General features: G+C 49.7%; 1 protein-coding gene across 1 annotated transcript in view; it reads left to right on the top strand.

Moving 5' to 3' along the window:
- The window catches only part of OPTN (optineurin), an 83,461-nt gene that overhangs the window by 17,112 nt on the left and 53,626 nt on the right, over nucleotides 1–12,723 (top strand). The window contains exon 3 of the mRNA XM_075345268.1: nucleotides 2,978–3,177. Coding sequence (XP_075201383.1) covers nucleotides 2,978–3,177 — 200 coding nt within the window. The remainder of the gene's footprint in view (nucleotides 1–2,977; nucleotides 3,178–12,723) is intronic.

The following is a 12,723-nucleotide window of genomic DNA, read 5'->3' as shown; positions in this document are numbered from 1 at the left end:
GAAGAGGGCGGTGCCTTCCGACCTGGATCTCAAGCTTCTCAAGCATGTTCAGGTGCGGCATTTTCGCATGGAGTCTCTGAGATCAATCAATGACCCAAGGAGATTCCCTAGCATCCATCGACATCAGAGATGCCTATCTGCATGTGCCAATCGCAGTTTCACACCAGCGTTGGCTACATTTTGCAATCATAGTGGTCCAATTCGTGGCTCTTCCTTTGGGGTTAGCCACGGCCCCTCGAGTATTCTCAAGGTCGGGGCAGCTGTGATTGCGGTCCTGCACCTCTAGGGGTTGGCAGTGATCCTTTTGTCCTGGACAGCCTTCTAGTCTGGGCTTCATCCAGTGCAAACTGTTAGCGGAGTGCCTCGCTCACTCTCGCCACTCTAACCAATTCGGGTGGTTTGTCATTCTGTCCAGTCCACTCTGACTTCGACCCAGAAGTTCACATACCCAGGGACGCAATTCGAGACTCTGTCGGCACTTGTGAAGTTGCCCTTAGTCAAACAGCAGTCCCTCCGCTGGCGGTTGACGTCGTTCCATCAGGCACCTAATACAGGTGCTGGATCAGATGGTGGTGTCAATGGAAGCGATTCCCTTGCCCAGTTCCATCTGCGTCCTCTGCGGCTGGATATTTTCCGCTGTTGGAACAAGCGGACTTCCTCCTCCACGGGGTGGTGGCTTCGCCACAGACCAGGGGCTCGTTTCAGTGGTGGGTTCGGCCCCTCTGTCTCAGGGACGCTCCTTCCTGGCTCCGTCCCGGGTGATCCTCACCAAGATGCTAGTCTATCCGGCTGGGGAGCAGTATATCTCCACCATGGAGCGCAGGGCACTTGGACTCTGTCCGAATCAGCCCTCTGGATCAAGGTGCTGGAAATCAGAGCTGTGTTTCTAGCTCTCTAAGCCTTTCACCATCTGTTGGCGGCCAGGCACATTCGAGTCCAGTCAGACAACGCTACAGCGTTTGCCTACATCAACCTCCAGGGCGGGACACTCAGCCGCCTGGCAATGTTGGAGGTTCATCGCATTCTTCAGTGGACGGAGGACTCCTAGTCCACCATATCCGCAGCCCACATCCCAGACGTGGAAAACTGGGAGGCAGATTGTCTCAGCCGTCAAACCGTGGCTCCACGATCCTCAGGTTTTTGCGGCAGACGCACTGGTTCAAGTTTGGTCCCAGCTTCGTCTGTCTTACGTGTTTCACCCTCTAGTTCTTGCCCAGAGTCCTGCGCAAGATCAGAAAGGAGGGCCGTCGGGTCATTCTCATTACTCCAGACTGACCCAGGCAAGCTTGGTACCCTGACCTGCTCCATCTGTCCGTAGAGGTGCCATTGCATCTCCCGGACTGTCCAGACCTTCTCTCACGAGGTCCGTCTTTCCGCCAGAACCTGCGGCTCTCAGATTGACGGCGTGGCGTTTGAGTCATGGATCTTGACGCCTTCTGGTATCCCTCCTGAAGTCATCTCCACTATGACTCGAGCTCGGAAGTATCCTTTGGCCTTTTGGCCTTGCCGACCCTCCTGTCCCTTCTACAGTCCGGTCTGCAGCTAGGACTATCCCTCAATTCCCTTAAGGGACAGGTCTCGGCTCTGTCAGTGTTGTGCCAGCGGCGTATCGCCCGGCTGGCCCAGGTGCGCTCCTTCATGCAGGGCGCATCTCACATCATTCCGCCTTACCGGCGGCCTTTGGAGCCCTGGGACCTTAATTCGGTCCTCACGGCTTCCGGAAACCCCCCTTTGAGCCTCTTAGGGAGGTTTCTTTGTTTAGTCTTTCACAGAAAGTGGTCTTTCTAGTGGCCATAACTTCCCTCAAGAGAGTCTCTGTTTTGGCTGCACTCTCTTCGGAGTCCTCCCTTCATCAAGACAAGGTGGTTCTCCGTCCGATTCCGGACTTTCTCCCTAAGGTGGTTGCTGCTTCCACCTTAACCGGGGCATTTTCCCTGCCTTCCTTTTGTCCGGCTCCTGTTCATCGCTTTGAAAGGGCGTTGCATACTCTGGATCTGGTGCGGGCGCTCCGGATCTATGTGTCTCGCACCGCTGTTCTTAGGCGGTGCACCTCTCTTTTGTGCTGACCGCTGGTCAGCGTAAGGGCCTCTCGGCATTTAAGCCGACCCTGGCTCGTTGGTTTAGATCGGCCATTTCCGATACCTACCAGTGTACTCAAGTGCCTCTCCCGCCGGGGATCAAGGCACACTTGACCAGAGCTGTCGGTGCCTCTTAGGCTTTCAGGCCCAGGCTACGGCTCAGCAGGTCTGTCAGACTGCCACTTGGACTAGTCTGCATACCTTTTCGAAGCACTACCAAGTGCATGCTCTTGCTTCGGCAGATGCGAGCTTGGGCAGACGCATCCTTCAGGCGGCTGTCGCCCATTTGTGAAGTTAGGTTTCGCCTACTTCTCAGTTTTTCTGTTTATTCCCACCCATGGACTGCTTTAGAACGTCCCATGGCCTGGGTCTCCCATAAGGAACGATGAAGAAAAAGAGAATTTTGTTACTTACCGTAAATTCTTTTTCTTATAGTTCCGACATGGGAGACCCAGCACCCTCCCTGTTGCCTGTTGGCAGGTTTCTTGTTCCGTGTGTTATCACCGGCTGTTGTTGTAGACAGAGGTTCCGGTTGTTCCGGGTTTTGCTCTGTCTCTACTTGTGGGTGGATGTCCTCCTTCAGCTTTTGCACTAAACTGGCTAGGACTGGCTACCAGGGGGTGTATATGCTAGGAGGGAGGAGCTACACGTTTGAGTGTAGTACTTTGTGTGTCCTCCGGAGGCAGAAGCTATACACCCATGGTCTGGGTCTCCCATGTCGGAACTATAAGAAAAAGAATTTACGGTAAGTAACAAAATTCTCTTTTTTCCTATGATGTCCTAGTTTTTCTAAATGAAACTTTTTATTTAAGCATTTTGGACATTGCATATTTCGTTTTCTATGAGTTTTAAATAAGATTTCTTTTCTTTTTGTTTGTTAATTTTTTAATTGTGTTAAGAAACCATGAAACAGAAGAATCAAGAAATGAAGGAGCGTCTTGAAGACCTGTTAAAAAGAGAGAAACTGAGAGAGGAACAAGGGCAGACTGAACCTGTATATATAGAAGCAAAGCAGCGCCTGTGTGAACTAGGTCATGAGAATCAGCTGCTGAGGAAGGCAATTCAGCAATTAAAGGATCAGGCAAACCTCTCCAGTCAGGTACCTGTCGCTAAAATTTCCATGTTGCAGGAATTATGGGGTTTGAGTTGACTAATATTAGTGAATTCTTTTTATGTTCTATGATTGATGTTGAGTTGGTTTTAAGTTCAGGCAGTGTGCAAATCTCTGTACAGCCTGTTATTCTTGTACAGCCATGTGACTACTACGGCCGGCCAGTCACTGGCCACAATGTTGACACATTGGTCACCACTGAGGCCACCGATTGGCTGCAGTTCATGTATTCAGTACAATATGAGCCGAAAGCATAAGCCAAGGGACTGGAGCACCAGTGCAGCGGTATCAGATAACACTGGGGAACGCAATTTTTTTAGGAGTTAGGTCAGACAACTGTTCTTAATTAATTTTTGGATGCTGAATTCAGAAATGATCTGTTTTTTCTCGATCATGTCAAGTTTTTGAACTATAGGATTTTTGTCTTCTCAAAAATATGTAAACTACTGTACCTAAAAAGTGTTTGTTTTTTTTTAAATAGTACAAATATGAACAAAAAATGAAATATATAAGAAATGGGCATGACAAATGTTTTTTACACTATCATGTTTTTTACAAAGGATATAGATATATTGCAAGTATTTAAGGTAAAAATGTAATTTATAGCTTTTTCTGGAGTGTTTAACTTGAGGCATCTTTAAACAAGAAAATTGGAATGCACAGCAGATATAATCATTATATAGCAGCCAGCAAGAGTGCTAGTCCATCAAAGGCATGACCAAGAGGAGAAAAAGCATGGACTTAAAAGCACTCAACTCACAGAATAAAAATTACAAAATTTTATTGATTTTTTTTTTTTTTTTTTTTTTTTTTTTTTTTTTTTAGCATAAAAAACATTTAAAACCAAAAAAGCCACCATCACAAAAATATATTGTGCACAAAATATAATCATGGCAACTTGGCAGCTTCACGCTTGATTTTCCTCAATTCATGGGCAGTTATTTTGCACCTTTTTTGCACAACACGCTTCTTGCGACCCTGTTGGCTATTTGCCATGAAATGCTTGATTGGTGATCACGCTTCAAAGGTTTGGCAATTTGAAGACTGCTGCATCCCTCTGCAAGACATCTCACAATTTTGGACTTTTCAGAGCCCGTCAAATCTCTCTTCTGACCCATTTTGCCAAAGGAAAGGAAGTTGCCTAATAATTAAGCACACCTTTTATATAGGGTGTTGATGTCATTACACCACACCCCTCCTCATTACAGAAATGCACATCACCTGATTTACTTAACCCCTTCACGACCGCGGGCAGTAAAATTACGTCCTATTTTAACGTGACTTAACGACCAGGGACGTAATTTTACGGCCTAAACTTCATTTGATTGCCGTGGCCATAGCAACGGCTTTCAAATGATGTCCCCTGCTGTTTCTTACAGCAGGGGACCTTTGCTTGACCCAGGGGGGTGGCATCGCCAACCCCCATCGACGATCGATGTGATTGGCTGTTCAAATCTGAACCGCCAACCACATCATTCGCACTGATTTCGGCAAAAATAATGCCCGAATTAGTGCAGTACTATGAGAGCCTGCTATGAGATGCTGTAGCAGCTACAGCAGATCATAGGTGGATCTCAAACATGCCGCCTCCAGCCCCTGCAGCACTGATTGGAGCGATCGTGCTATGACGCACAATCGCTCCAATCAGTGTGCAGTGGGGCGGTCTGATCTGCAGGTGGCCGCCCTCCCCAGACCTGTGCTGGTCTGGGGAGCCTCCCCCAACATGTCTGCAGCGTGGAGTGGCTGGTACTTGTGGTACCACGCCACCGCCTTTAATGTCACCGCTTCTGCGCCTGCTCCACGTGAGTATTCCACTCCCGTTATGGCCCCTGCGCGCTCCCGTGCCCTCCGCGGTCTGCTCCCCCCTGCGATCTGCCTGCCTCCTCTGTCATCTCTATTCTGCTTCCTTCCTTCTTTGCTTCTCCGGTATCCCCCTCTGCTCTCCCCCTCCCCTCTCCCCTTGACGTCCTCTTACCTGCCTTCACCGGGTCGTCCGATTTTTCTTCACTGGCCCGATCACATCTGCCTCCATCTCTGGGTCCTTCTTCGTGGGTCTTCTGCTGATCTGTCCAACGTCCTGCCTGCGGCTCCTGTACAGCTGTCTATCTCGCTTGCCTTTTGTTCCTCCTGCTACTCCTCTGGGTACTGTGAGTATAACTTTTTTTTTTTTTTTTTTTTTTCCTTGTATCCTGTCCATTTTTACACCTAATCTGTCCGTGCGTCCTGCCGAGCACTGATCACGGATGCAGATAACGGATCGGCATCCATGGTCAATTTTTGGCGTGACTTTTTTTTTTTTTTTTTTTTTTCGTGTCACCGACACTTTTTGTATCTCCTCCGAATGTGCGTCCTGCAGCGGTCGATCAGTGCACCGCGTCTGTGCGTTTGAAAAGTCAAATGGCGTTCCTTCTCTTCTGATCCCCACCATGCGCCCAAACAATTTATTTCCACCACATATGAGGTATCTGCGTACTCAGGAAAAATTGCACAATACGTTTTATGGTGCAGTTTTTCCTGATACCGTTGTAAAAAAAAAAAACAAACTACCTGGTTGATGCAAAAATTTTGTGGTTTAAAAAAAAAAAAATAAAAAAAAATTTCACGGTTCAATGTTATCAACTTCTGTGGAGCCCCTGGCGGTGCAAGGGGCTCACCAAACATCTAGATAATTTCCTTGAGGGGATAGGGTCACTTGTGAGGGAGCTCCACTGTTTAGGCACCATAGGGGGTCTCCAAACATGACATGGCGTCCCCTAATGATTCCAATCAATTTTGCTGTCAAATGGTGCGCTTTCTCTTCTGAGCCCTGCCATGCGCCCAAACAATTACTTTCCACCACATATGAGGTATCGTCTTACTCAGGAGAAATTGCACAATACGTTTTATGGTATACTTTTTCCTGATACCCTTGTGAAAAAAAAAAAAGCTACGTGGTTCAGGTAACAGTTTTGTGGTGGAAAAAAAAAAAAATTGTATTCATGGCTCAACATTATCAACTTGTGTGGAGCCCCTTGGGGCTCGCTAAACATCTAGATAAATTCCTTGAGGCGTCTAGTTTCCAAAATGGGGTCACTTGTGGGGGAGCTCCATTGTTTAGGCACCTCAGGGGGTCTCCAAATGCAACATTACGTCAGCTAATGATTCCAACCAATTTTGCTGTCAAATGGTGCTCTTTCTCTTCTGAGCCCCGCCATGCGCACAAACAATTACTTTCCACCACATATGAGGTATCTGCGTACTCAGGAGAAAATGCACAATACACTTTATGGTGCATTTTTTACTCATACCCTTGTGAAAAAAAAAGCTACCTAGTTGAAGCAACAGTTTTTTGTGGTAAAAAAAAAAATTTTTTTCTTTTCACGGCTCAACGTTATAAACGTCTGTGAAGCCCCCAGGGGTTCAAAGTGCTCACCAAACATCTAGAACAATTATTTGAGGGCTCTAGTTTCCAAAATGGGGTCACTTGTGGGGTAGCTCCATTGTTTAGGCACCTCAGGGGGTCTTCAAACCCGACATGGCGTCTGCTAATGAGTGCAGCTAATTTTGCAGTCAAAAATTCAAACGGCGCTCCTTCCCTTTCGAACTCTGCCGTGCGCCCAAACAATTGATTTTTACCACATATGGGGTATCAGCGTACTCAGGAGAAAATGCACAATAAATTGTAGTGTGCCCTTTCTCTTTTCTCCCTTGTGAAAATTAAAATTTTATGGCTAAAGTAACATTTTTGTGTTTTTAAAAAAGAAAATTTTCATTTTTTCCTTCCACATTGCTTTGGTTGCTGTGAAGCACCTAAAGGGTTAATAAACTTCTTGGATGTGGTTTCGAGCAGAGTGAGGGGTGCAGATTTTAGAATGGGGTAACTTTTGGGTATTTTTCTGTCACCTCAAATGTGATGTGGTCCCTAAAAAAATTCTTTTGTAAATTTTGTTGGAAAAATGAGAAATTGCTGATTAACTTTGACCCCTTCTAACTTTCTAACGAAAAAAAATTTTGTTTCGAAAATTGCGCTGATGTAAAGTAGACATGTGGGAAATGTTATCTAGTAACTATTTTGTGTGACATATTTCTCAGATTTATAGGCATAAATTTTCAAAGTTTGAAAATTGCGAAATTTTCGCAAAATTTCCTAAATTTTCACAAACGCAAAAAATATCGGCCTAAATTTACCACTGTCGTGAAGTACAATATGTCACCAAAAAACAATCTCAGAATCGCCAGGATCCATTGAAGCGTTCCAGAATTATAACCTGTCAAAGTGACACTGGTCAGAATTGCAAAAAATGGCCCGGTCATTAGGGTGTTTTAGTAGCCAGGGGTGAAGGGGTTAATTGGTAGTTGGTTCTCAAGCCTATGCAGCTTGGAGTAGGACAACATGTATAAAAAGTATCATGTGATCAAAATACTAATTTGCCTAATAATTCTGCGCACAGTGTATAGTGAAAATCAGCTCTATAAAAACTCCTTGGGGAAAAAAAGAAGGATTTTTGTGTACTCACCGTAAAATCTTTCTCTGAGTCTTCATTGGGGGACACAGGACCATGGGTTATGCTGCTGTCACTAGGAGGCTGACACTAAGTAAACAGAAAAAGTTAGCTCCTCCCCAGCAGTATAACCCCTGAGCCGGAGGCGGGCTCAATCAGTTTAGTGCACAAGCAGTAGGAGGAGAACCAAACAATCCTGGATAAAACAAGGTAAAAACTATGACCAATTGTCGTGTGACCAGTGGCCTGGGGATATGGCCACTGGGGTAACAGACAGGTAATATATAACAAATAACACAAGCAGGGTGGGTGCTGTGTCCCCCAATGAAGACTCAGAGAAAGAGATTTTACGGTGAGTACACAAAAATCCTTCTTTCTCTATCGTTTCATTGAGGGACACAGGACTATGGGACGTCCAAAAGCAGTCCCTGGGTGGGAAGAAAAGCATCACCGGAGATAGGAAGGAAGTCTCTTCCCCTTGCCGGGCTTGACTCTGACCTACAAGCGCCTACGTTGTTACAGGTGTGCCACTGCCACCCGCAAACCTTACGCCAAGACTGGTCTCTGCCGAAGCCTGAGTGAGAACCTGGTAGAAACTAGTAAAGGTACGCCAACTAGATCGGGTGGCGGACCAGAGGACCTGGTCGATCGACGTCTGGAGTCCGATCGTTCAAGGGTGCCCCTTGCTCGGTAGACCGCGGCGGAAGTTTGTCCTTCATGCGATAGTCCTCACATATGGAGGAAGGGATCCATGTGATATCCAGGCCCTTGGCGCCGGCATACGCTTCTTGGGAAAGGGTGGAAGGATGGACTGACAGTCGGTGTAACCGAAAAATGGTGTCCTGCAGACACGAAAGACTGAGGGCTTGTACCAGCCCTAGAACGAACTATGCCCCTTTCAGGCTGAGAGGGTAGCCTAGAACCGAAAAACCGAAACGTAAAGTCCTCTTCTGGAAGGAAAGGCAAGGTGTCTCGGACAGAAACGAAGGGTTCTGGCTGGAGCCCCCCCCTTATCCTGCTGGCGGAGCCGGAAAAGGAGGGGAAGAGACTACGAGAGGGCTGTCCGCCCTGATGCCGTCTGTAACAACCAGATGGCCACAAGGAGCCCACCTATCAAAACAGGTGGGAGCAGGGAAAAAGGGGTACCTTGAACAAACTCCTCACTGGATTAGGGTCCCACATTTCTAGTGAACGATGAACATGCCGAGCCAGATGGACGTTTCTCTGAGCGAAGGCCCTGATTGAAGGACGGAAGTGAAAGGTCTCTGAAGATGCGGTCCTCACACCACCGGGGGAGCTCTTTCCGAGTGGAAATAAATCTTCGTGGGAACTGGATTCCCGGCCCTCCTCAATGTCTGCCATCATCTTGTCCACAGACCTGACCGAGCCAGCACCCGGGATCCACTGGTGAGGCCATGGAACCTGGGACTTCTGAGTCCTGGTAGAATAGAGGGGCCCCGACACGGAAAAATCTGGCGGTCTGGAAGGAGCCACGGGGCATCTGCGAGGAGATGAGTAAGTTATGCGAAACTATGCTCGCCTGGACCACTCCCGAGCTATCACCTGCCTAGGACCCTTTTGATAACCCTCGAGATCATGAGAAGCCGCGGGAAGATGCACGAGAGCCTGAACAGACTACACAACCGGTCTAGGGCGTCGTCCTCTAGTCCAGAGCAGGTGGCGTACTCGACGCACCATTGACTTGAGAGTTGGATCGGAAGGCCAAAAAGTCATGACTAGAGGTCTTCTTTCGCCAGAGATCTGGCTGGTGATAACCCTGTTGGAGCCCTTTACCTACGTGAGGTCTATCCTACCGCGGAAATCGGCCGTCCAAACGTCCACGCTCGGGATGTGCTGCCGAGATTAGCGAGTGAAAGGGCCCGTCCCAGAGCAAGATCCTCTTGGCCTCTTCCCTTGCCATGACGCTCTCTGCGTCTTCCTGGTGGATGATGCACATCACTGCTGAGGCATGGTCCGACTGGAACCTGACTGGGCAATATGACCCAGAGAAGAAATTGTAACCGGGCTAACCGAATGGGTCTGAGTCCGGAATGTTGAAGGGGAGACGACACTCTAGAGGTGTCCCTCGGGACCGTGCCGAGGAATGGTGGGGTAGCATACCCTAGTACGGGAAGCTGGTGACTGTTGATGATAATAAGCCTCAGAGGAGGAAAGGGAAGCTTCCCAGGGATGGATGCGAAGACTGGTCCGCTAGGAGGAGATTGGCCGGTCACCCGCGAAGACGGAACCTTCCTGTCCCCGTTCTTCAGTGTGGTCCGTTGGAGAGTCCGGGATGAAATCTGGTATGTACACCATCGCTAACACCGCCACAGGCTGTCGAGGACTCGCATAGCAAAAAACCGAAGGGGAAAAAAAAACGGGAGCGGGAGGCAAAGAGCACGCGGGACTCTGTGCCAGGATGGAAACTACTCCTGCGTGAGGAGTAGCCACCCTTGAACGGCTCGAATACCGTGCCTGAGGAATGATGGACCGGGCCGGGTCTGGGAGGACTCCTTTCTGTAGCTCAGCTACCCTAGTAGCGAAAAATGATGATGATGATGGTCTAAACCTCAAGGTGAGGGTCCTTGAAGGGGGACTCTGGGTCTCCCGGTCGTTTCTGGGCGGAGAGAGCCTGAGGATGCGTAGGGATCGTGATCCCTGCAAGCGCTCTTAGAAAGCTGGGACGGTTTGCAGCCACGCAAGGCGGAGATGGCTGTCGTAGGGATAAAGGCTCCCTGACGAACCTAGCGTGAGGGAACGAGTCCTGGTGCATCAGGGCCGATGCCAGGAAAGGGATGTACCCTTCCCTTATGTAGCCTAGGGGAGAGAGTAGTCTACCCTGACATAGCCTAGGGGATAAACTGGACTCTCCTATCTCCGAAAGGGCGAACCCGAAAGCTGGAAAGGAAGTCGGCGACTTCCTAGATGTCGAATCTGCGTTCCTGATCCCGCGTCAGAGGTCTCGATGGTGGGCACACTGATGCTAGAGGCTCCGGCCGAGTAGCGGGCAGACATCAGGTTTGTGAAGAGAGGGTACTCACTGAATAAGATATCCAGCTCTGGGTCGGCATAGGTGGGACGTGAACCGCTGCGTAGGATGTCCGCGGAGTCCCTGTGGAGCGGCACGATGGGGACGAGAAGCCCGGGGAAATCCAGGCGGGTCGCATATAGGGTAGCGTGCCGCTTCCTTTCGGAGCCCCCTTCGAGAAGGAGTAAGACAAATAAACGGACTTACCACTGGGAAAAATCGCGTCCGGGGATTATCCGTGATCACGCAGTCACCGGCGAAGTGGATGTCCACTGAAATCCGCAGTGGCCCCCACCTTGGTCTCTGCAAGGTGGCATGCCCCCTCTCTCCAGAGCCCTTTGGGGGAATGATAATGACAATAACACGACTTACCGCTGGTAAACGCCGTGTCTGGATGTCATCTGTGATCATCAGCGACTCAAGTTTAGTATGCCCCTTCTCTCCGAAATCGCCTTGGAGAAGGGAAAAAAGACAGTGACAAGACTTACTGCTGGTCAACTTCGTGTCTGGTAGTTGTCAGTGAGCACGCGGTAACTCTGTGGGCTCTGGATGTCCTCTGAGCACATCAGGGGTCCGCTCCAAATGTCTTAAGGGAGATCTGCGTGCACGGAGAGAAGAGGGGTGTCCGTAGCCTTACGGCTTGACTCACCATTAGTAGCAGGCTATTCGTCATGCGCCAAGACATCCAGGTCCTGCTCGGAGTCCAGCAGAGGTGGAAGCCTGGGCCATCACCCGAGGGGTCGGAAGACTACCGGAGGAAGGGCAGTCTGGACCTGGGGAATAAGGTGGAAAAACTGGGGGGGCCACAAAAGACGAGACCTGGCGGGTCCGCTTATAGCATAGGAAAAGGTCCCTGGTACGTGACTTGCGCCAGTCCTGTGGATGGTATGACCGAGCGGCGGCCGGGGACGCAGCGCATGCGCACGAACCCGAGGGACGACAGCGAGGGTATTTATGGCCTGAAACAGGGCGTTAACCCGGCAGGGGTCAACAGCAATCTGACCACTTCTTGACAATAATTCACAAAAGAGGGGACCGAGTCTTGGGCTTACCGACCCAAAATAACTAAAGTCGAGCTGGAAACGCTATGTACTAAAAAACGTGATATAAAACAAGTGCCCGCATAAGCAATGTAAGAGTCAATGTATAAAAGAACTCATGCACGTAATTTTAATAAAAAGTCGACCCAATATAAAAAATATATACTAAAAATAAGTGTGTTCTATTTTTTTTTTCCCTGAAAAAAAGTTGCTGCAGCCTCAGCAATCTGCAGGCAGGAAGTCTGCCATAATCTTTTTTTTTTTTTTTTTTTTTAAATAAACTGAACGCTGAGGGAGCGGGAAAGACTATCCCCCCACCCCCCTAGTGATGCCTGGGGCAGAGCGGAGGGCGGAGAAGGAGAGGCCGGCGTCCAATAGCGCTGTGCAGGAGGCGGGCCTGGGACGCCGAGGACCAGGCCGAAGCCGGGGGCTAAATTTTTGGGGCTGCCGGTGTGCAGGGCGGTGGAGCGAAGCGGTGATACCTGGGAGCAGTGGTGGCGCAGCAGAGATGTTCGGGGCGCCGAGAGGGAGCCCTGCGGTAGTGCCAGTGCGCACTGCCGACTGAACGACCGCAGAGCGTTTAGGCCGAGACCGGGGCCTCAATTTTGCAGCCGCCCGGAGAAGAAGGTAGGAGAAGCTTGGTCCTACCTGAACTCGGCGGCGCCGGCCCAGCCGTGATGCGGTGCAGGCAGGGCGCTCTGCCCCTGCCTGTGTGCAGTGCCCCCGTCCTGGAAAAACTGCGGGCTCCGGGGGAGCAGCGTTCTGAGGCAGGGAGATGGACGTCATGCTGGGGGAAGACAGCCCCCCTGCAGGAGAAGGCAGCAATGCGGGCCCCATCGGATTTTAAACGTGCTGCAGAGATCCGATCCCTGCCGTATGCCCCTGTAGGCCCTTTGGGGTGATACCGTAGGGCGAATCAGGGGTGCCCCAAGGTTCTGCCCACACGAACACCCCCGGGAGTGGTACCACGGGAATGGACGGGGAA

The sequence above is a fragment of the Anomaloglossus baeobatrachus genome, chromosome 4 (assembly GCF_048569485.1).
Source record: "Anomaloglossus baeobatrachus isolate aAnoBae1 chromosome 4, aAnoBae1.hap1, whole genome shotgun sequence".
Lineage (NCBI taxonomy): Eukaryota > Metazoa > Chordata > Amphibia > Anura > Aromobatidae > Anomaloglossus > Anomaloglossus baeobatrachus.
Note: the sequence above shows the minus strand (reverse complement) of the source record. Positions and strands in the feature narration are given on the sequence as shown.